Source organism: Lepidochelys kempii, chromosome 1 (genome assembly GCF_965140265.1).
Source record: "Lepidochelys kempii isolate rLepKem1 chromosome 1, rLepKem1.hap2, whole genome shotgun sequence".
Taxonomy (NCBI): Eukaryota; Metazoa; Chordata; order Testudines; family Cheloniidae; genus Lepidochelys; species Lepidochelys kempii.
Genome location: NC_133256.1, coordinates 259,004,162 through 259,025,773, shown reverse-complemented (window position 1 = coordinate 259,025,773; position 21,612 = coordinate 259,004,162). Strand labels below are relative to the sequence as shown.

Here is a 21,612-nt window from a genome sequence, read left to right as displayed (position 1 = left end):
TTTCTGGACAACACATGCTCATATCAAGTCCGTTATTTCATCAGTAGAAAATAATATGCACAAATCTTGTTATCCCAAACACTTCAATCCAAATGCACACTGATTTAGATAAAGCAATAAACCGAGTTTATTAACTGCAGAAAGTGATTAAACGTAATGAGGCATAAAAGTCAGAACTGGTTACAAAGAAATAAAAGATAAAACCAAACGAATACCTAACTTATCAAGTTAAGTAAATTCAAAGCAAAGATTTCTCTCACCACACGTCTTAGCAGTCTTACTGGCTGAACTCCTTTCATACAGGATTTCCCCCCCCTCAGTTCAAAGAAGTTTATCAGGTGATGTGGTTGCTGTGGATAGAGAGAAAGGAGGAATATTTTGAGGCCTCTGTTCTCCTTTCTTATAGCTCTCTTTTCTTTAAAAATCATCTGCAGCTGAGGTTCAGGAGACAGTCAGTCTATGGAGACTGGAACTTCCAGCTGTTTGTTGCCAAGATGTAAAATTCTCATTCACACCCCTTTTTCCTGCCAAAGAATGGCCACTCAACCAGGTGATAGCCCATTTAATTTCATTGACATCTGCCTGAGGTATCAGTTTGCCTTTTGTCTCTGAGGAACTGGTTTGTGGCTGTTTCCTGAGATTTAGACTATATCTTAGGAACATCATACTGTAGAATTTTATAACTTTACATATAATGTCTCCACACACATTTTACTGGGATTATAATGTTCAGCAGATTATGGATTTTCAAATGATACCTCACAAGGCATACTTTGTACAAAATTTATCAGTCTTGTAAAAGTGGTGAACATAAAGGTACAGATTGTCACACATGACAGACAGTGAGGGATAAATGGATTCCCTTCTCTGGGCTGCAGGGAGGGGAGTTCTGTGTATTACTATAGATAATTGAGGAGTGGGACTGAAGACTTTTGAAGATCAGTCTGTCGGGATAGTAGTTGCAATGCATGGCCTCAAGGGTGGGAGAAGGAGGGAGGGATTGGAAAGCAATAAGGCTTGGAGAGATTCTCTATCTCCAGAATGGATTTCTCCTATGTGCTAATGGTATTAGAATGGAGAGGCTAATGCTTTTGATTAAAATCTCAACTCTAGGAATTGATAAGGAAGCATCAGAATTATCCACAACCGACATCCCTGCCACCTACTGAAAGGCGAAAGAAAACCTCTAAGTCTGTGTATTGGATTTCTGGAGCTCCTCACCAGCCAATCTATAAGAGGAAAATGACCTTTTGATAGTGGTCGTCAGCAAAGGGCTTGTCGGGACTCCCCTCAACAGATATTAAAATGGGTTACTTATTAGAGGGAATAGGACAAAACTATTTACAACTCTGTTGCAGAAAGCTGAACCTGGTGGAATGTGCTGTCTAACATGTTTTCTGTAACAGTATTGACAATGATTTATCTCCTCTATTCTAGCAGTTAAACCACGTTTAATACCAGTTCAATGGGACCCGTTACTGACAACCATTGGTAACATCAGGGCATTTTCCTAATGTGGTTGGAGTGTAAATGTGGCAGTCTGCAGCCAGTGAGTTTCAGGTCCTGTGGGCTATTGGGTGCCATAAAGAAAGGACTTGGGAGTTCATATCTCTTCCTGATAGGATAGTCCCACTGAATGTAGAGGTAATGAGACTCCTGTGGGGGGACATCTCTTACATTTCTGTACTATACACTTTGGAAAAATCTTGGTTTTGCTGGTTCTTGGGGACTTGCAGCCTGAGTTTCTTCTCTCCTACGTCTCATCTCTGAGCTTTCCACTACTTCTTCACAAACAGTGATGCCTTATGCTTTTTATTTTTTCATAGCCCAGAATGAAGGCCCTGTTGTGCTGGGCACCAGAGGGGCACAGTAATAGACATGCCCTGCACTGAATGGTTCACAATCTAACATAAGACAAGATGTAGTGAGTGGGTTTAACAAACGGAAGGAACATGTGAGTAAGGATAAATAGAAAACATGGTTACACAGGCTAGCTCTGTACACATACTCCATGTTGGGATAAGGCACTGTAGTTTTGTAGCTTATTTTTGATTGGCCTCCCAAAGGGAGCAAACACTCTAGGTTGAGCAAGTCCATGATGAGAGAGAAAACTTAAGGTTTTTCGGCTTACCATGAACTTCTCCCTCATCTAGAGCAACACTGCACCAGAAAACTTCAGAACCGAAAAGAATGTTCTTAGTGGGTGTAAGAGAATGGGCTTGACGCTCCATGACAAGGTTCTGCGGTGTATTGTTGTCACACAACCCTGTTGTAGCTCACAAGCTGTAGTGTTTGGGTCCCAACATGCTAGATCTATGTGGTATTGAGCTTCCCTTGCACTGAGTAGGCTGCAGCACTCTCTCTTTCCTTGGCAACACTGGTATGCTTCCTGGGCACAGGTTCTCTGTCACACATTTGTAGAAAAGGGACCCTGCAGCCCAGGTGCCCTACACCCCCTACATCAGTGCTGCCACCCCTCACCCTCTGACTCCCCAATAGCTATGCACATCCTTTCTCAGAGCTCCAACATCATGGGTGCTCTGGGTTTGCATTTCATCTGTGCAAAGACACATGATAACAAAAGCAGGTGGACATGCAGGCTTTGTAAGGATTCAGAAAACCAATCACTCATTCCTTTAGCTAGCACAAGAAATGCACAGATCTACACAAAATAGCAAATGCATACTTTCATTAACCTGCCTCAGTTTCCTTACGCCTCTGGAATGTTATTTGACTTAGGTCAGAGACCTTTGAGGAGTTCAGAATCCCTGCTCCTGCATATGGCTTCTTCTCTGAATCCTAGTCAGTCTCTCTCTGACCTTTGCAGTCAGTGCTGTCCTGCCTAAGCTTCCTCTGGCTCTGAGTCCCTCTAAATTCCCCAGTGTCTACATCTGAGTTCTCAAAATCCTAGCACTGTCTAGACAAGCTGGGCAGAACTCCACCCAGGCTGCAGCTACCCCTTGTTTTGTTAGGGGTGATCTATTCAGGTGCTGATGATTGTCCTGTTCAAGGTCAAAAAAAGAAAAGGAGTACTTGTGGCACCTTAGAGACTAACCAATTTATTAGAGCATAAGCTTTCGTGAGCTACAGCTCACTTCATCAGATGTTGTTCATCACATCTGATGAAGTGAGCTGTAGCTCACGAAAGCTTATGCTCTAATAAATTGGTTAGTCTCTAAGGTGCCACAAGTACTCCTTTTCTTTTTGCGAATACAGACTAACACGGCTGTTACTCTGAAACCTGTTCAAGGTCAGACACACCAACATTCCTCCCTTCCTCCTTAGCACAAGGGCTTTGATGTAAGAATATAGTAAAAGACAGCCAAAAACATAAGGATACTGACAGTTAACAAAATCGAATTGGAATTCATAAGATGTACATAGAGAGACAAGGTGGGTGAGGTAATATCTTTTATTGGATCACCTTCTGTTGGAGAAAGAGACAAGCTTTCGAGCTAAACAGAGCTCTTCTTCAGGTGTCTGTGTAGCAGAGCTCTGTGTAGCTCAAAAGCTCATCTTTCACCAACAGAAGTTTGTCTAGTAAAAGATTTTTACCTCACCCATCTTGTTTCTCTAATATCCTGGGACCAGCACAGCTATACCAACACTGCAAGCAACATAAGCTGTACATAAACATTCATAAATCATCACAATTATTATTTATTTTGATGTATAATTTACTAAAATTACAGTTATCCCAGGTTCTAGAGACTGTTGCCATAAAAATTTAAGTTATAGTCCTATAAAAGGATTGGATAAGCAGTGGTTCCTTACCACAAACTCAGGAAATAATGAACCACAGATTAAATAAAATCCAAGAAATAATATCTTCCTTATCATAAGTACCAGCCCTTATCATGACTCTCTGGGCTTGTCTATACTGCACGCTAAATTGGCACTGCTGCGTTTGATGTAGTGTCATGAATTTAGTGGGTCTGGTGAAGACACGATGAGTTGATGAAAGAGTGCTCTCCCATTGACTTCAGTACTCCACCTCCTTGAGAGGTGGAAGGTAAGTCAGCAGGAGAGCATCTCCTGCCAACATAGGGCAGTGTAGACACCATGTTAGGTCGATGTAAGCTACGTTGCTCAGGGAGATGATTTTTTTCACACCTTACATCGATTTAAGCTGCAGTGTAGACCAGGCCTCTGTCTCCAAAATGCTGGGTAAAGAAATAGAGCCTGAGGCATGTCCTGACGGTCAGATGATTTGGGCTGTTTTAGAGCAAAGGGACACAGTGGAGATTATCTGCTAGTATGTGCGCTGCCAACAACTCCCTCTCTTTATAGGAAGAGAGCGCCAACTTAAGTGCCATGACTGAGTGCAGCTGTGACAGTAATATATGGGCAGAGAGGTGGTCTCTCAAGTAACCAAGATGTTAGCCAGTTTAGGGCTTAAAGGTCAAAATCAATACCTTAAACTTCATTTGGAAACTCAGACAGCCAGGGCAGATTGTAGAGCACAAATCATTTACTCCTAGCAAGATACATTTCTTATTAAGTAGGCTGCCATATTCTGCATCAGCTTCAGTTTCTGGTTTGATTTAAGGTGTAGATCCATGTAGGGAGCATTTCACTCTTTAATCTTAGACATGGATGGTGGTAGAAAAAAAATTACTGTTCTCCTGGTCAGATGAAGACTGGGGAGAAAGACAGTCCTAGAAACTGCTTCTACCAGCAGTTGGGGATCCAGTAACACCACCCGGATTGCAAACTCTATTGATGAATGGTGGACACATATTCTCAATATGAGGGGGACAATTTCAGCCATATCTCCTAGTTGCTTACTCCTACCCACCAACATTAATGTTTTCCAGACGGAGCTTCAGTAAGCTAACTCAATTTTATGTCCCAGTCTTAACCAAACACTGGGTAAAGCAATTGACATAACTTGTAGGCTCAGGTGAAATAGAAAGCTGGTTGTCTTCAACATAATGAAAACACTGCAGCCCAGGTCTCCTCATTACCTCTCTCACTGGCCCCATATATACATTAAGTAGGAGGGGAGGCACAATGGAACCTATGGGACACTACACAAAAGAACCCTTGGGGATGACCAGGAACTGTCCACTACCTCCCTCTAAGAATGCTCAGTACAGAATGAACAGAACTGCCCAAAAGAAGCCTCATCAACGCCTGTTACAGTCTGTAGGCAAGTCATTATCTCCTCGTAATCAATAGTATCAAAGGCAACTGATAAAGTGTGAATACCTAATCTTTTTCTGGCACCAGAGAAGATAAATAATTATCATCATCAGTGCAATTAATGTGCTGTTCCAAAGTCTGAACCCAGATTGACATGGGACAAGGAAATCAGAAGCATCTGGTACTCCTAGAGTTCTCACCACAACCTTCTTAAGATTAATCAAAAAGGTTAGATTCTTGATAATAGGTTGTCAGCCTCAAGAGATGATTCCTTGAGTAAATACCATACAACAGCTTCCTTAAGAGAGTTTGATAAACTGCTCTCCTTAAAGATGGCATTGACCATCTCCAGCAGTGAAACTAAGTCTTCCGTCTTGGCCTTCACCGGCCAGAAAGGACACGGGTCCAGAGGGCAAGTTGTGGAACTGTGCTGCCAGTAACAGGTCACTTTTCTACCGTAAATCTTGTAAAGGGAGTCCTGATGGCTCGAGAGAGACTCAACCATTAGGTCTTTCATGAAGCTCCTATCTGGCTCCTTGTAGTCATGTGTCCCAAATCCATACAAGTTGGGATAGTCAGAGACAGTGCTTTAGTCACCAACCAACTGACAAGAACATAGCTGCAATGTGGTATAGAAGACAGTTGGAACTTTTGGGTTCTATTATTAGGTGTTCTGTGGACGCTCTCTGTATGATTGATGCTGGGCAAGCGTCACTTAGTCTTTGTGCCTCAATTTTGCTGTCTGTAAAATGGGCCTAATACTTTACAGAGGTTTGAAATTTAATTAATTAATGTCTGTAAAGCACTCTTATATGAAAGGCTTGGTAGAAGTCTGAAATCTTATTACGTATTGTTTTCAGGGCCTTTGTCAGCTACCTTTTTGTACATGTTCTTTTATTAATGTTAGGAGTTTGGGTGTTTCCCTCCCTTTTAAGGAAGGAGATATTCACATAAACTGTACGCGTGTGGTCTGGAGATATAGTGCAACTTTAGGTGGATGAGATTCTCCCATTAAAGTGGAGCATAGGTTCTTCTTTGAGTAGATGCATCTGGGTATTCCACACAGGTGTGTGCGCACCCAGTGCACCAGAGCCAGAAGACTTTGCCTACCAGTACCTAGAGGGGCAGCATTTGCGTCTTGTGGCCTTAGCCTCTCCCCTGGCCATATAAGAGTAGCACCAGCCCAACCCCTGTTAGTTCCTTCTCATCTCCCATAGCTGGATGTCCATTGCAAACCAACAGGTGCTGTTCTCTAAGAATGATTTTGTAAATTGAGCCACGATTTTCTAAATTTATGGGCAAGTTACCAGCAGCCTCCAGAGAGGAGTTCAGGGCATTTGTTACAGAAGACTGGTTGATAGCCAAGACTTCACAGCAGTCATCTCTGGACGTGCTGGATGCCTTGGCCAGAATTATGGCTTGTGTTGAAACTATGAGGAGTGCCTCATGGCTGCAGAAATTGAGCATTGCGTCCAATGTGCAGCAGATAATTGTGACGCAGTGGGATTACCCAAGGAAGGGTTTTAGATACCAGAAGAGGAGATCTTCTGATTCAGGGTTCACCCAGCCAACATAATCCCCTTTTACCCATCCCCGCATCAGGCAAGCACCCATTTTGACTTCTGTGTCCAGAGTAGTGATCAGTGGTGACCTTTCCATCCCCATCCACCCTGTTTGGGGACAGGCTGGCTTGTTTTTGCAGTGTTTGGGACTCAACTACCATGGCCAACTGGGTCCTACGCACCATCAGATTGGGTTATGCTATACAGTTCCTTTCCAACCCTCTGCCCCATTCCTCTTCAGGGACCAGTCTTATGAGATACTGATTCTCAAGCAGGTTCAGTCCCTACTAGTTTTGGAAGCTGTAGAGAAGGTTCTCCTACTTTGTCGGGGTCATGGATTCTACTCCCGGTATTTCCTGTTTCCAAACCCAAGGGAGGGTGAGACCTATTCTTGACCTCTGTGACCTCAACAATCAGATATGTGAAATTCCAGATGGTCACTCTAGCAACTATCCTCCCTGCCTTATAGCCCAATGACTGGTTTGCTACCCTGGCTCTTCAGGACGCTTATTTTCAGATAGCAATTCTCCTGAGTCACAGGAGGTTTCTCTCCAGTTTGTTGTGGCAGACCAGCGCTGTGAGTACACTGTGCTTCACTTAGGTCTGTCTTGAGCCTCTGTCTGAGCCTCTCTCTCCTGTTTGTGTCAGACGATTGCATTCCTGCTAGCAGTATCATCTGCAAGGGAAGTATGTCAATTGCAGGCCTTGATGGCAGAACTTCCTTACACAAAGTTTTCCAAAGGCAAAGTGACCCTGCGGCAGCACCCTACGTTTTTGCCTACATTTCACTTGAACCAAATCCTATATCTACCAGTGTTTTCCCCTATGCTGCATTTAACCCCCGAGAAGCAGAATTTCCACATGTTGGATGTCAGGCGACATCTAGCTTTCTACCCACACAGGACTAAGCCCTTTCAATCCTCACATCATCTGTTTGTGTCATGTGCAGACTGAATGAAGGGTTGAGCAGTCTTTCCAGATGATCTCCAGCTGGATAACTTCCTGCATACGAAGTAGCTTAGACTACGCCTCCTCCCCCCGACCTCCCCAGGGTGTGAACTCATTCTAGAAGAGCCCAGGCAACAATGATTGCACTTCTGAGTGACGTTCCCATTTTGGACATTTGCAGGGCTGCCACTTGGTCCTCTGTACATGCATTTATGAACCACTATACCATTACAACTGCATCCTGCTCAGATGCAGACTTTGGGAAGGCAAGGCAATCCTGCAGTTCTTCTTTAAATAGACTTCGAGCCCTACCTCCAGTGGTTAGTGCTTGTGAGTCCACCTGCATGGAATACATGGCTGCATCTGTGAGAAGAAGAAAACAGTTACTTACTGTAACTGTTGTTCTTTGAGATGTGATACAGATGTGTATTTTACAACCCACCCTCCATCGCCTCTGCATCAGTCTTTGCCTCTGACATTCGGTGTGAAGGAACTGACGGGGGGTCAGGGCAATGCCTCCCCTTATATAGCCAGGGGAGGGGCTAAGGCCATGAGATGCAAGGATTGCCTCTATGTGTACTGCTCGGCAAAGTTCTCTGGCTCAGAGTGTGTTGGGCGTGCATGCACCTACCTGGCATACACCTCTTCCTCACATCTCAAAGAATATCAACAGTTCCAGTAAGTAACAGTGTTTTACTGATGTCCATAAACCAGATCTCTCAACAGCTAGCCTGCCTCTCATGGCTCTAACCTGGAAAAAGTCTTCCTCTTTGGTCATTTGCCATCTCAGTGGCTAGTTAGCAGAATTGTTACACAGATCCAGGCTGTTTGTTATGCAGTTGTTTTAAGGCCAATGTACAGGGTTTGGTTAACTTTGGATGGAGTAAGATAATACAACAGCCACCCTTTTCTGATATGTGAGCCCCCTGATAGAGCACTAGGGAAAGCAGGGAAGGATGTGTGCCCCCTGGACGTTTTCAGAGGTCAGATATGAAGTTGTCTGTCTTGCTGCCAGGATAGAGCAAACTACGAACCAAAGGAATACCCATGAGAGATTAAAATTGCCCTTTAGGGTAACTGTTTAGCCATCCTGCCATACTTTTTTTTGTTTTGTTTTTTTTATCAGGAAAGTCTCCTCCCTCTTGTTTGGTTTGTCTATATTCAGAATGCTCCCTGAACTACACATGAAGCTAACCAAACTGAGATAGGTTGCATCATAAAGATGGTTGTAACTATGTCAGGAAAAAGAAAAGGAGGACCTGTGGCACCTTAGAGACTAACCAATTTATTTGAGCATAAGCTTTCGTGCATATAGCTATAGCTCACGAAAGCTTATGCTCAAATAAATTGGTTAGTCTCTAAGGTGCCACAAGTACTCCTTTTCTTTTTGCGAATACAGACTAACACGGCTGCTACTCTGAAATATGTCAGGAAAATTTCATTTAACTCCCACAACATACACACAGACATGCTGCTTCCAGTATGATGGCAGAACTATGCAGAAAGGAAAGTTGGCAGAGCTACTACAGAACATAAGTATTAGTCATGGAGTGCTATTGAAAACTCAGGGTATGTCCTGCTTTGGCATCCTCTCCCAAATGGCTCTTCAGTTGGTTCCCTGATGCACAGTATCATTATGTGTTGGGGGAAGAAACACAAACCTATGTTAACATCTTAATTATTCATATGTGCCATGCACAAAATAGAAGTTAAGGTTAGTGTTTGTTAAGGGGGATGGGTGTGGGTTCACAAACACCTTTCTGTGGCTTGAAAATAACTTTTCCCAACAACCTTTGTCTCTTGCTGTTCATCAATGACTGTCATAAATTACCCAGAAGTGTAATTGTCTCAGCCAATCAGAATGTAGAGATTTTGTAGTTATTGGGCCACAATTCTAGACGTATTCCCTGCACTCCCCATGGCCAGCTTGCACAATACCTTTTGGTTATTTCTCAATAACCAGATAGCTTGAAAATCCCATTTGCCTGGCTCAGAGCCATTATTAGCCCATCAGAGTGCAGGTATTTTTATACTCACTGTGGTTATTTCTCAATAACTGCAGTTACTGTACAAATTGTTCTACCCTGGCTACTGCAGTATAAATCTCTTCTGTTATTGGCTACTGCCCCTCAAATTCCCAGTATATGGACTAAATCTGAAGTAACTCCATCACATCCCACAATAGACATGGCTGCATCAGCTTCTGATCCTTACCCACCAGACCTCATCCACTCATCCTTCCCCCTGGGTGAAACCTGAGTGCACCACACACATTGAGTAACTCCTCTGTACATTAAATTTAAGCAAAGATTTTCACATTTTGAACAATTTTCTAATGTTCCATTATTAAACCATATCTCCCAAACAGCTTAACCTAGAAACAATAAAATTAGTCTTATTCATTATTCTTGGATGAAATCTAGTGCCTGGGACTATTTTATAAGGCCTGGATACAACATTTTGGAGTTATTCATCTTTGAACTTTGAACCTCTAATAGCAGTACCTAGCTCATATATATTGCTTTTCCTCTTGATCCCAGAACGCTTTACAAAGGAGGTCAGTGGTCATCCCCATTTCACAGATGGTGAAACTAACTTTCTATGATGTTGAATGGCAGTGGAGAGGTTTTACAATTCATGAGGCTTCTCCCCATCATTCCATTCTCACATACCTCTTCAGGTATGCTGGTGCCTACCGCTGGAGTCAGGGTCCAGAGTATTTTACCACCATGGGAAAGCTTGCTGAGGGTATTTTGTAACCCCATATCTAATTTTTGACCCTCATTCATGCCCCAGCAGATGAACAGATGAAGTTTACATGTGGTAGTTCAGTGGCAAATCCAAGTGAACATCTAGCTCACACTATGGATTTTAGCAAAATCAATAAGGGTCAAATCTCCAGCTGGTATAAACTGACATAACGCTCTTTGAGGTCAGTAGAGCTATGTTGATTTACACCTGCTGAGGATTTTATCCAGTGTGTTGAATATATGCATAAGGCAGTTGCTGTGAGCATTTCTTGCAACTTTAGTTTGCTAGCCCTAAGTGACTTGGGGGTGGAGAGGATAGGGAGTCCACCATTCTAATTCATTCTATAAATGTTGTCCTCCCAACAGCTCTGAAAAGTCCAGCTGCATTTCATGAACAGAGAAGGAGCTTGGAGCGCGCCAGGGTAAGAGAGTTTGCTCTTTCAAGTTTAAGGGAAATTGGGCTTGGGAGGGTATTTTCTGTTTATTACCCTGGAAATCCCATGTCTCTAAATGAGACAGCAAAGGATACGTCCAAATTCTGGAAGCACTATGTCACACATGCACCTGCATTTATGCATTTTTGTTTGCGGTGATGACTTCTCCCCCACTCTGTCTGGTCCTGACCAGGTTACTCCTGAGGGAATTCTGCGCCCAAAAATTAAAAATTCTGCGCACAATATTTTAAAATTCCGCAAATCTTATTTTTCAATAAATAAATGTGGAGGCTCTGGCACGGCAGTGGGGAGCACAGGCTGCATGGAGGTGGGAGATCACTCTGCAGGTGCTCCCCCCACTCTGGAACACAGACTCAACAATGAGGCTTCACCGAACCCTGACACAGCTCAAGAACCGGGCCTCCCCTGGCTCTGCCTTGCAGGATCTAAGTGTGGAGGGGCTTAGTGTGGATGGATTCAGGTGTGAGGTGAGAGGATTCTGTGTGGGGTAATCTAGCAGCAGGCAGTTCACTGGGGGGTCGGGTGCAGGGGAATCTGGATGCACAGGGGTTCATTGCGGGGTTCCGGGTGCAGTGATAATGGAATTCTGCAGAGGGGTCCAGGTGAAGGTCCTTGGGGCTCAGCAGGGGGGTCTGGGTGCAGTTGGTTGGGGCTCAGTGGGGTGGAGGTCCAGGTGTGGGGGGCTCAGTAGGGTGGTCCAGGTGCAGCAGGGTGGGGCTCATTGGGGTGAGGGTTCAAGTGCAAAGGACTCAGCAAGGGGTGGTCTGGATGCAGGGGTGGGGATCCAGATGCTAGGGGATGGGGTTTGGCAGGGGGTCTGGGGGCAGGGTGCTCTATCTGCAAGGGGTGAGGTGCGGGGGAGGGGGTTTTTGGGTGTGGGGGGCTCAATAGGGGGGTTCTGGATGCAGGGTGGTGAGGCTTGGTGGGGGGCGTCCAGATGTGCAGGGGTTGGGCAGATGGGGGAGCAGCTGCCCACACAATGACCCCTCTCCCTGCAGCTGAGGAGCAGTGGAGGCAGGAAACAGGGATGGGAGGCATGGAGCTTCCTGCAGCCTGGGGAGGTTTCTGGGTGTGGGTCTGCCCCAGCCCCATCTTGCAGGGGAAGAGCAAGTCCCATTTTCCCCAGTCCAGCTGGAACTAGTAGCTGAGCGCGGTGCAGGGTAGGAGGCACCAGCTGGGCTGTCCCAACTGTACCCTCTCCCCCATCCCCTCTGCTGTGATTTACCTCTCCACCAGCTGCTCCAGGCGCCCAAAATGACATGCTCGTGCTGCTGGACAGGGATGCATGACCACTTTTGCGGCTTCCCTTTGCTTCCCCACAGAAAAATGACTTTCTGAAAGGGAAGCAAAGAAATCTGTGGGGGACATGAATTGTGCACATGCGCAGTGACACAGAATTCCCCCAGGAGTAAATGCCAGTTTAGGACAATGGTTCAAGTTTCCCCACACTCTTCTTTCTGGAGATCACCAGTATTCATAACCCCACGCACACCTGATGCAGCTATTTTTGTGACATATTTTCCACCCTTGGGTGGCAATAGCCTAAGTATGTGTTGCTTCTTTTGAACCAAAGGATGTTACTTCTGTGCAGTGTGCACACTTTTGTTAGTCTGTAGTGCTCCCAGACCCTGGGCGTATCTTCCCTTTAAAACCAACAGCTTGATGGAGGAGATCCCAAATAGTCTTGGGTAGAAACTAAAAATCACAAACCTGTGGCTCTTGAGAAAGAGGAAGCCAAGAGTGAGAGAGAGGCACCATACTTCATGTTGTGGCTGCTTGTACAGTGGAGTTTCTTGGTGATTTCAGTTCCCCAAAAGGCCTCTGGGGAATGTTCTTCAGAACAGCCCACAGGGGAATGGCGCCTACTCAGACACTTGGGCTGAGTTTTATTTCAAAAGTGAAAGCAATGCAAAATTAGAGAAATGACACCTCTGATGGAACATCCCAGACAACACCACCAGTACAAGCTTTCTGAAAAGACTGAAACAAGTCCCGCTATCTCAGATTTGGTTTGCTTGGAGAGCAGCATCCCCTTGGCTGTAGATTCCTCCTCCTGTTTCTTCTAAAAATTCATTGTTAAATTATTTTTTGGGTTTGGCAGTGGGTGAGTGCATTTTTATGTTTGAAAAAAAATTGTTATAAAGCCTCCAACGGGTCCATTCCTGTGGTCTGCACTTATAGTTCTGCTATCCATTGACCCTAGTCTCCCTTTCCCTGGGCTTTCTGGGAGTGCAGAGTAGGAAGCATGCAGAGCTTGTGGTGGGGTTTGCCCAGGTCCAGCTGGTCAGAGAAGTAGACAGCGTCTTCAGTTTAACTGCTCCATTTGTTGTAAGTCCCACTGTGTGCCCAAATCATGACCCAGCTTCCAAATCCCAACATTGCTTTTGTGTGCATTACTCTGCAAACAGTTGACCCAATGCTCAGCATCATAAACAGAAACCCATTGTCTTGAGTCTCTCACCTTGAAGGCTGACACTGACTTGGTCTGGCAGTATTGTGTATGGAAAGAAAGGGGTTTGGGTCTTTGAAGTTCCTGCTTCCTGCCATTCTGCTGAGGACTGGCAGCAGCTGCATCCTTACTCTTCTTTCTTTCAGGGATGGGATGAAGAACAGCAGGCAGTCCCTTGGATAAACTGGTCCTGTGTTTGAGGCTCTAAATACTATAAGATCTTGAAGGGAATATATCCCCTTCTATGTGCAGTTCATTTCCGTCTCAGTAACAACAAAAGAGGGATTTAAAAAAGCCAAATACCCAGTGCTTCCCAGGCCTATCCTAGGCTATGTCTGTCCACTTGATTTCATTGCATTCTTGTCTGTCTTTGCTGCAGACAGAGGACTATCTGAAACGGAAGATCCGGTCCCGGCCAGAGAGATCGGAGCTGGTCAGAATGCACATTCTGGAAGGTAGGCACACTTTGAAGAGAAAAACTCCAAATGTGGTGTGATCTACAACAAGCACTGACTCTCTCCATACAGTTACTAGCTTGAGACAGTTACTGTCCACCCTCGCCCAAACCCTTATTCAGCTGGGAGTGGGCAGACGATCATGCCAGTTGCATAATACCGGAGTGGGTGAATGCATTGTGGAGGGGGGTGTATGAGATCAGGGATCTCCCCAGTAATGAGTCCAGAAATCATCTAATCAGGTCTGCTATGTTTAAGGCTGCCTTAGTTCTATGGCTGTTTAGGAAGGACTCATCTGCTTCTCACGTGGCTTATTTGGTCTACAGAGAGATCTGCCATGTGAACCCCAACTGTGCAGAACCATTAGTTCAGGCTGAAGGATGGAGCAATGGGGTGTGTGTGCTGACTGTTCTGCTGACCAGAGAAGAATTTGTTTAAAATGCCCAAAGGTGTGAGGCAATGGAAGGTTCAGCTGGCGAGTGTGTGGCCAATTTCAGGGTCAGGGAGGGAATGGCATACTCCATATATAAGGATACAAAGCAAAGAGGAAAAGATGAACATGAATTGAATGACACCAGTTTGAGTGGAGGGAGCATCTCCCATCCAGCGTCAGAGAGCAAGGCTCTTTCCTTCCTGAATGGAAGCATAGTAATGCCAGCATGCTCACATTAGGCACCCCAGGATTGATCCCATCTTATTTACTTCTTTCCTGTCCAGAGACCTCAGCTGAACCCTCCCTGCAGGCCAAGCAGCTGAAGCTGAAAAGAGCAAGACTGGCAGACGACCTCAATGAGAAGATAGCCCAGAGGCCAGGTCCCATGGAGCTGGTGGAGAAGAACATCCTTCCTGTGGAGTCCAGCCTGAAAGAAGCCATCATTGGTAAGTGTGGTAAGGGATGTGTATTTCTGGGGAGGTTCTCAGGTAACACATCCTTTTGCCCTGTGGGAAAAAATACCATGAGATTTCATTCCCATGCCAAAACTTCAGCCTCTCCAGTCCCAGGATTCTGGAATGCAAAGCTCCCTTCCCAGCCTGGATAGCGATGGAGAGAGATTAGATTATAAGGAATGCTGGGCTCACAGAATAAAATGAAATTGATCCCCAATTCCCAGGACTGATGAACCATTGTGGGATTGTGTTTCCTAGTTTGTGCATGCCCTCTCTTCCTGAAAATCCCTCTATCTTTAACCCTTTGTGAGAGAGAACCCACTGACTAAGTCAGATCAGGAGGGAAGACAGCACATGGGTGAGCAGATGTGTGGAAACAAAAGCTTTCTGTTGGTTTAAAATCTTCAGAGGATTCAACTCCTTTGAAAATAAATAGGAATGGATGTAAATCATTCCAGTGCCATTGCAGGGGTGAAAAGGAATGCTGAGGAATAGCCCTCCCACAGCCTGAGTGTATTACCCACTCCTAATTAGGCAGGCTGTATGAAGCATAGCCGCACCCTGCTGAAGCATGGGCAGTCACTGAAGGAATTGCCACCTCCTTCAGAGACTAATGGAGGCATGCTCATGAGCAAGGGTGCATACATTTCAGTGAGAGGTGCCAGGCTGTGGTAGGAGCGAGCCTGGCTTCATCCTCACACAAGAATTGGTCAAGGAAGAGAGGAAGAATTATCTTGTGGTTAAGAAATGGAGCCCCGTCTGTCCATCCATCTGTCTATCCCCACACATCCCTCCATTTTGGGCTTGAGAGATTTGGGGTCAATTGCTGGCTCTTTGGGCACATCACTTAATTTCTCTGTGCCTCAGATGGTCATCTGTAAAATGGGGATGATCACACTTCCCTACTTCACAGGGGTGTCTTGGGGATAAATTAATGTTTGTGGGACAGACAGATACTATGGTTGGAGGGCGCCATATATGTACAGATATAAGTCTGAGGAACAGTTAGGGCCACCTCTTGTGATTGACCCTTGCGCTTTGTGTCTGGAAAAAGAGAGTAGAGAACATCTGGGATCCCAACTAAAAGAGACCCTCAACACCTCCTTTGAGGAGGAAGATCCTTCCTCCTATCCTATATCATGCAGCTGGCCAACACTAAAGAAATCATTACTTGAGACTAGACAATGCAAACTAACACACAACCTTCCTAATTGAGAAGCCACCAAACCAAGTCCCCAGTGCCCCTTGTCATGTGCCATTGCCCTGGATTCCTCTCAGTCAGCCTTTAGGTCTCAGGGTATGGTATAAGCCGACAGCCCAGCGCCCTCCCCCACCTCCCACTGGCCAGTGGTGACTGTAATCCCATTCAGTGTTTGAAATTATCTTTTGTTTTCAGTTGGGCAGGTGAACTACCCAAAGGTTGCAGATAATTCCTCTTTTGACGAGGACAGCAGTGATGCCTTGTCCCCAGAGCAGCCAGCCAGCCATGAGTCCCAGGGATCTGTACCGTCACCAATGGATGCTCGGATTGGTGAGCCGCTTCCCAGCACCACTGTGTCATCGCCAGCTCAGGTAAGAATGCTGAGTGTTGACTTTTGCTGCTCTCTGGGACCTCAGAACCCTTATTAGATTGGGGCAGTGCAAATGCCTGGATCCCTGAATGAGGGATGAGGCATAGAGACATCTACAAGGTGTCATTGCTAAGAGACTGATTTGTTCTTCAGTAATTCATTAATGAGATATCACTGAAGTCACATGAGATGTCTAGGTTCTAAATGGTACCAGCAAAACCATGTGTCTGGTGCCCCTGTAGGTAGATGCAGTGGGAAGCTTCCAGTGATTCCCTAAAAGTAATAGGAGAGGGCACCTAGTTGTGCCCTGTTGGGGATTGGTAGTGGGAATGGTTTTGGCAATGCCATGTATGTTAAGAGTATGTGACTGTTCCTGGGAGGCAAAGGGAGGAGAGGCATAGAGTTAGAAGTGGGCTTTGATTCCTTCCTTCTTCTAGGATGCTTTGATCCCACTGAAGCATGCTTCTCCCCAAGCTGGATAAGGGGATCTCAGGGAGTGGATTAAGAAGCCAGGTGGCCATTTAATGGCTGGTAACCTGTGCATAGCAACTTGAGTGGAATGCTCCTACAGCCCTCTGCTTTCTGAAAGGAGGGCAACATTGTAACAGTGGAGAGGAAACTTTTAGCTGTGTGTCTGTTTCTTGAGTGATGCTATTTCTTCCCCTTGCAGGTTGTGTCCCAGTTACAGATCAATGCAGATGCCAATGAAACACCTTTCCTACCTGAACAGCCACTCCCTCCTCTTCCACCACCACCTCTGCTGCCTCCAGGCTTCACCAACAGAGCCACTATTCCTGCTGCCAAGCCCCCACCAACACTCATTAAGGTATGGGGAGGAGGGATGTCACTCCATTTTTATAGACTAATAGAAGTTAATGTGGCTGTTCTGGGGATGATAGAGAGTGTTAGACTAAGATGCTGAGTGTTAGACTAAGATGCTGAGGCGCTGGAAGAACATCTTGCATCATTCACTGTCTCCCCCTGGTCTCTACTTAGAGGACCTTCCCTGAGCTTGAGCTGAATCAATGTCTAGATCTTCTTCAGTTAGAGAGGACTTGTGGCACATTAGAGACTAACCCATTTATTTGAGCATAAGCTTTCGTGGGCTACAGCTCACTTCATTGGATGCTGTAGCTCACGAAACCTTATGCTCAAATAAATTGGTTAGTCTTGAAGGTGCCACAAGTCCTCCTTTTCTTTTTGCGGATACAGACTAACACGGCTGCTACTCTAAAACCTTCAGTTAGAGAGGAGCTCATTGAGACAGGGATTAGGTCAGGAAGGTGTCTCCCCCCTTCCAAACATATTATAGTGCAGTTGCCAAGGGTCCTAGATATAAAAGTTTCCTCCGAAGCATCTAGCATTGACCATGGTCAGGGAGAGGGAGTCTGAGCTAATTGTTCAATGGTCTGTTGCGCTGTGGCAATCCTTCTTGTCTCTCTACCCTTGTTCCGGTGCTGTGTAAGGTCCTGGAGGTAGACGAGCTGCTGAGTGTGTACGATTATCCCTGCTTTAAGAATGTGGAAATGCCCCAGAGTCAAATCTGGAGAGAGTTTTGAAGTAAAAAGCCTGGTTTGCTTGTAGGTTTTGGTTAGATGTTAATGCTGTTCCAGTGCATCTCCTACATCTATTTTTATTTTCTTCCTTCCCTGCTTCTCTCATTGAATAGCAAAGTCAGCCCAAGTCTGCCAGCGAGAAGTCTCAGCGCAGTAAAAAAGCCAAGGAACTGAAGCCGAAAGTCAAGAAGCTTAAATATCACCAGTACATCCCCCCGGACCAAAAGCAGGACAAAGGGGCTCCCCCCATGGACTCCTCCTATGCCAAAATATTGCAGCAGCAACAGCTCTTCTTGCAGCTCCAGATCCTCAACCAGCAACATCAGCAGCACTACAACTATCAGACCATCCTGCCAGCCCCACCAAAGTACGGGCCCCCCAGCACTACCCCTCCTTAGGGACCCCCTGCCCTCCCACCCCTGCGCATGGTCTCCGGGAGCGGCACAATAGCTACCAGACCATCCTATTGGCCCTGCCAAAGGGCGGGACTTACTGCACGCTGCCCACAATCCTCTCCTGTCTCTCCCCACCCCTCGTGAGGGTCTCACTCCCTTAGTAAGTTCATCAGGTCCCAGGCACGCTGAGCTCTGAAGGGGTGAGGCATAGGAGTTGTAAATCCTATAAAGTCACTGTCGCTCTCAAGAAGTGGTCTGTGTTGGGTGAATCTGTCAGGCAAGAGCAGCTGAAGTTAGTTGGTTTTTCAGTGGCCAGAGTGGAGTATCTCGGTACAGTGAGAAGGTATTTACTGGCATGCTGTAACACTGGGGCTGCTGGTGCCCTAGATGCTTCCACAGGCACACATTGCTGCAAATGTCCTTGTTTGGCTTCTCAGCACAGGTGGTGGGCTATGAGGATCCCTTCCACCTTGATTCTGATATCTACACTTTTTCTTCCTGCAGGCCTCCAGGAGAGCAGCAGAGTGGCACTAGTGCCCCTGCCATGCGTAATCTCTCTGCTACCGTCAGCAGCGCATCTTCTGTATCCTCCAGTTCTAGTGGGCTGATGCGACAAAACAGTAATGCCACAGTGGGCAAACCAGGCCCTCTCCCTACCAACCTAGATGACATGAAGGTAAAAGTCCATGCCGCCATCAGCGCTAAAACTAATTGGCCCCTTATTGGCATTGTCAGCAGAGAAGGCAAGGACTGAATGAGGTGGGCTCCGGAGCAGGGCTGAGGCACACTGACGGGGCAGTATGTAGTGGCAGCTTGCATTGCTGCTGCACCTGGGTGTGGGAATAAAGGGACACCTCAGCCTGCCGGGCTGTCAGTTCAGTCCCTTGCCTCATGACTCACATATGTGTTAAAGGCTGGTCCGGTTGGGGTGGGTTTTCTTTTAGTTGTAACACAGTTTTTCCCTTCTTAGGTGGCAGAGCTGAAGCAAGAATTGAAGATGAGGGCGCTGCCTGTCTCGGGCACCAAGACGGACCTGATTGAGCGGCTCAGAGCTTACCAGGAGCAGAATGGCACAGCCAGCACTCCCAAGCCCAATGCAACAGCCATCCTCCCAAAAGCTGCTGAGGTGGTGGTAGCCTTCCCAGCCGCTAGGCTGAGCACTGGGCCGGCACTGGTCACTGCTGGCATTGCATCAACAGAGGTAGTTGTGGCCACCGTCACCAGCAATGGCGTGATGAAGTTCGGGAGCGCAGGCTCAACACCACCTGTTTCGCCCACCCCTTCAGAGCGTTCACAGATGAGCACTGGGGATGAGAATTCTGCCACTGGAGATGCCTTTGGAGAGACGGTGACTTCGCCTCTGACCCAGCTCACCCTGCAGGCATCTCCAGTGCAGTTCCTGATGAAGGAAGAGAGTTCTAAGGCTACCTCCTGCAGCCTAAATCCAGCACCCAGGTTGGAGCGGTGCAGCGTCAGCAGCAGCAAGGATATGGAGGTCCAGGATAAAGACCAGATGTTGCAGGAGAAGGACAAGCAGATTGAGGAACTCACCCGAATGCTGAAACAGAAGCAGCAGCTGGTGGAGATGCTGAGGCTGCAGCTAGAGCAGGAGAAACGGTCTCAGCAGCCACTACTAGCCATGGAAACCGGAGTGGGAGGGGTGGTCCCTGCCTCCAGTCCAGTGGCTTTTGGCACCCAGATTAAGAGTGAAAATGGCTTCCCGAGTTGCCAGTCTGCAGGGCTGCCTGATGGCCAAACGGATCAATTCAACCCTGTGTCCACCGCTAGCCAAATGGACACTTCGGATCCAAGCTCAGTGCCAAAGAAAGTGGTGATGGTGAAGCAGGAGGTTCTGACAGCAGAAACGGAGCCACCATGCCAGTCCCACACCCCGCAGCTCTTCCTGGGTCAGCAAGGGGGTGCCCTGAGTGACCTCATCAAGGGGGCCCCTCCCCCTACCCTCATCACAGATTCCACGGGGACCCACATTGTCCTTACAGTGACCAATCAGAATGCTGAGAGGCGGGGCCTCTCACCACAGGGGAATAGCTGCACAACATTGCAGGTAGGCTTGCACTGTCCCTCCCATGCTAGTCAATCTAGTCCTGCTCTACAAGTCCCTGATGGTTATTATGGGGGGCTCATTTTATCACAGAGTGACATCAGAATTTGGAAAATAATTTTACAAAATACTGGATGATTTTATGACTGCCTGCAAAATTTGGAGCTATGGAAACCGAGATGAGTGTAATCAAATCTTCTGCTTCAGGGCAAAAACAGATCAGTGCCAGGGGATGGGAGGGAATTCCGTGCTCACAAACTTCATGTACAGTGTTGCATAATTAACTAAGTACATTAGAGGCTTCTTAGCCTTGCTCAGATCATCAGGTTCTGGTTACAGTCACAGGTAGGACACTGGGCTAGGCAGACCAATGGTCTGATGTGGCACATTGACTCCTGGCTCAGAAGGTTTGAAAGAACAAATTTTTACTATAGAGACAAGGTGGGTGAGATAATATCTTTTATTGGACCAACTTCTGTTGATTAGAGAGAGGAGCTTTCAAGCTTACACGGAGGTCCTCTTCGGGTCCCCAGGAGAAGAATTGTGTAAGCTCAAAAGCTTGTCTCTCTCACCAACAGAAGTTGGTCCAATAAAAGATATAACCTCACCCCACCTTGTTTTTCTAATATCCTGGGACCAACACAGCTACAACACTGCATACAGGTTTTTACTGTGCTGTAGTAAAAGGTAGTGGGAATTCCACCACTCATCACTTTGTGGAGAGAAAAGAGATTGTAGCTCGCGACTTCCAGTAGATAATCTTGTCTAATTGAGGTTTGAATGCTGAAATCAGAGCCCTGGGAACAGGAGTGTGTGTCTTGTTAAATGCTCTTTTGTTTTGTTCTTCCATGTGCCACTCTGTAGTGGAGCTGACAGAAGGCAAGGCCTTTCATTGAAGAGGATAGAGACGAGCCCACCCAAATCATTTTCCCCTTTGATTTTGGTGGGAGACAAGTCAGCATTTAACACAAGTACCTTGAACACCAACTCCAGAAGTCTAGTCAGGGACAGAAACCCTCAAGCTTCAGAGTATAAGCCAACCTCTAATGATTTGGGGTTAGGAAGAAATAGGAGTAGTTCTTCCCATAACTGACTACTGCAGCGTTTCTTGCATCTTCTTCAGGAGCTGCTAGTAATGGTCACTGTCAGACAGGGCACAGATTTGGCCTGGCAATTCCTATGTACCTAATAGTAGACAGTGTTCCAATTTTCTTGCTGGGAGAAACTAACAAGTGAATTTCCTAAAGACATAAGGGTTGGGAAATACATTTAACTTCATCGTAGCTTCAGCAAAACTAAACCTGGTCTCTCCTTCCAGCCTCCACAACACCCTCAAATAGGACAGCAAATAGCTTTGTTTTCATTCATCTTTTTCT

The 21,612-nt window shown here is 46.3% G+C and overlaps 2 protein-coding genes across 5 annotated transcripts in view; one reads left to right on the top strand and one right to left on the bottom strand.

Moving 5' to 3' along the window:
• Window positions 1-21,612, bottom strand: part of SGSM3 (small G protein signaling modulator 3) — a 94,187-nt gene that overhangs the window by 3,616 nt on the left and 68,959 nt on the right. The window contains exon 24 of the transcript XR_012156549.1: window positions 261-350. The gene's annotated coding sequence lies outside the window, so the exon portion shown is untranslated. The remainder of the gene's footprint in view (window positions 1-260; window positions 351-21,612) is intronic.
• MRTFA (myocardin related transcription factor A) overlaps window positions 1-21,612 on the top strand; it is a 180,117-nt gene that overhangs the window by 148,917 nt on the left and 9,588 nt on the right. For all 4 annotated transcript variants that reach the window (XM_073327034.1, XM_073327035.1, XM_073327033.1 and 1 more), the window contains 8 exons: window positions 10,772-10,827; window positions 13,689-13,764; window positions 14,482-14,643; window positions 16,049-16,224; window positions 16,894-17,049; window positions 17,893-18,146; window positions 18,679-18,850; window positions 19,145-20,239. In XM_073327034.1, the coding sequence (XP_073183135.1) occupies window positions 10,772-10,827; window positions 13,689-13,764; window positions 14,482-14,643; window positions 16,049-16,224; window positions 16,894-17,049; window positions 17,893-18,146; window positions 18,679-18,850; window positions 19,145-20,239 (2,147 nt within the window). The remainder of the gene's footprint in view (window positions 1-10,771; window positions 10,828-13,688; window positions 13,765-14,481; window positions 14,644-16,048; window positions 16,225-16,893; window positions 17,050-17,892; window positions 18,147-18,678; window positions 18,851-19,144; window positions 20,240-21,612) is intronic.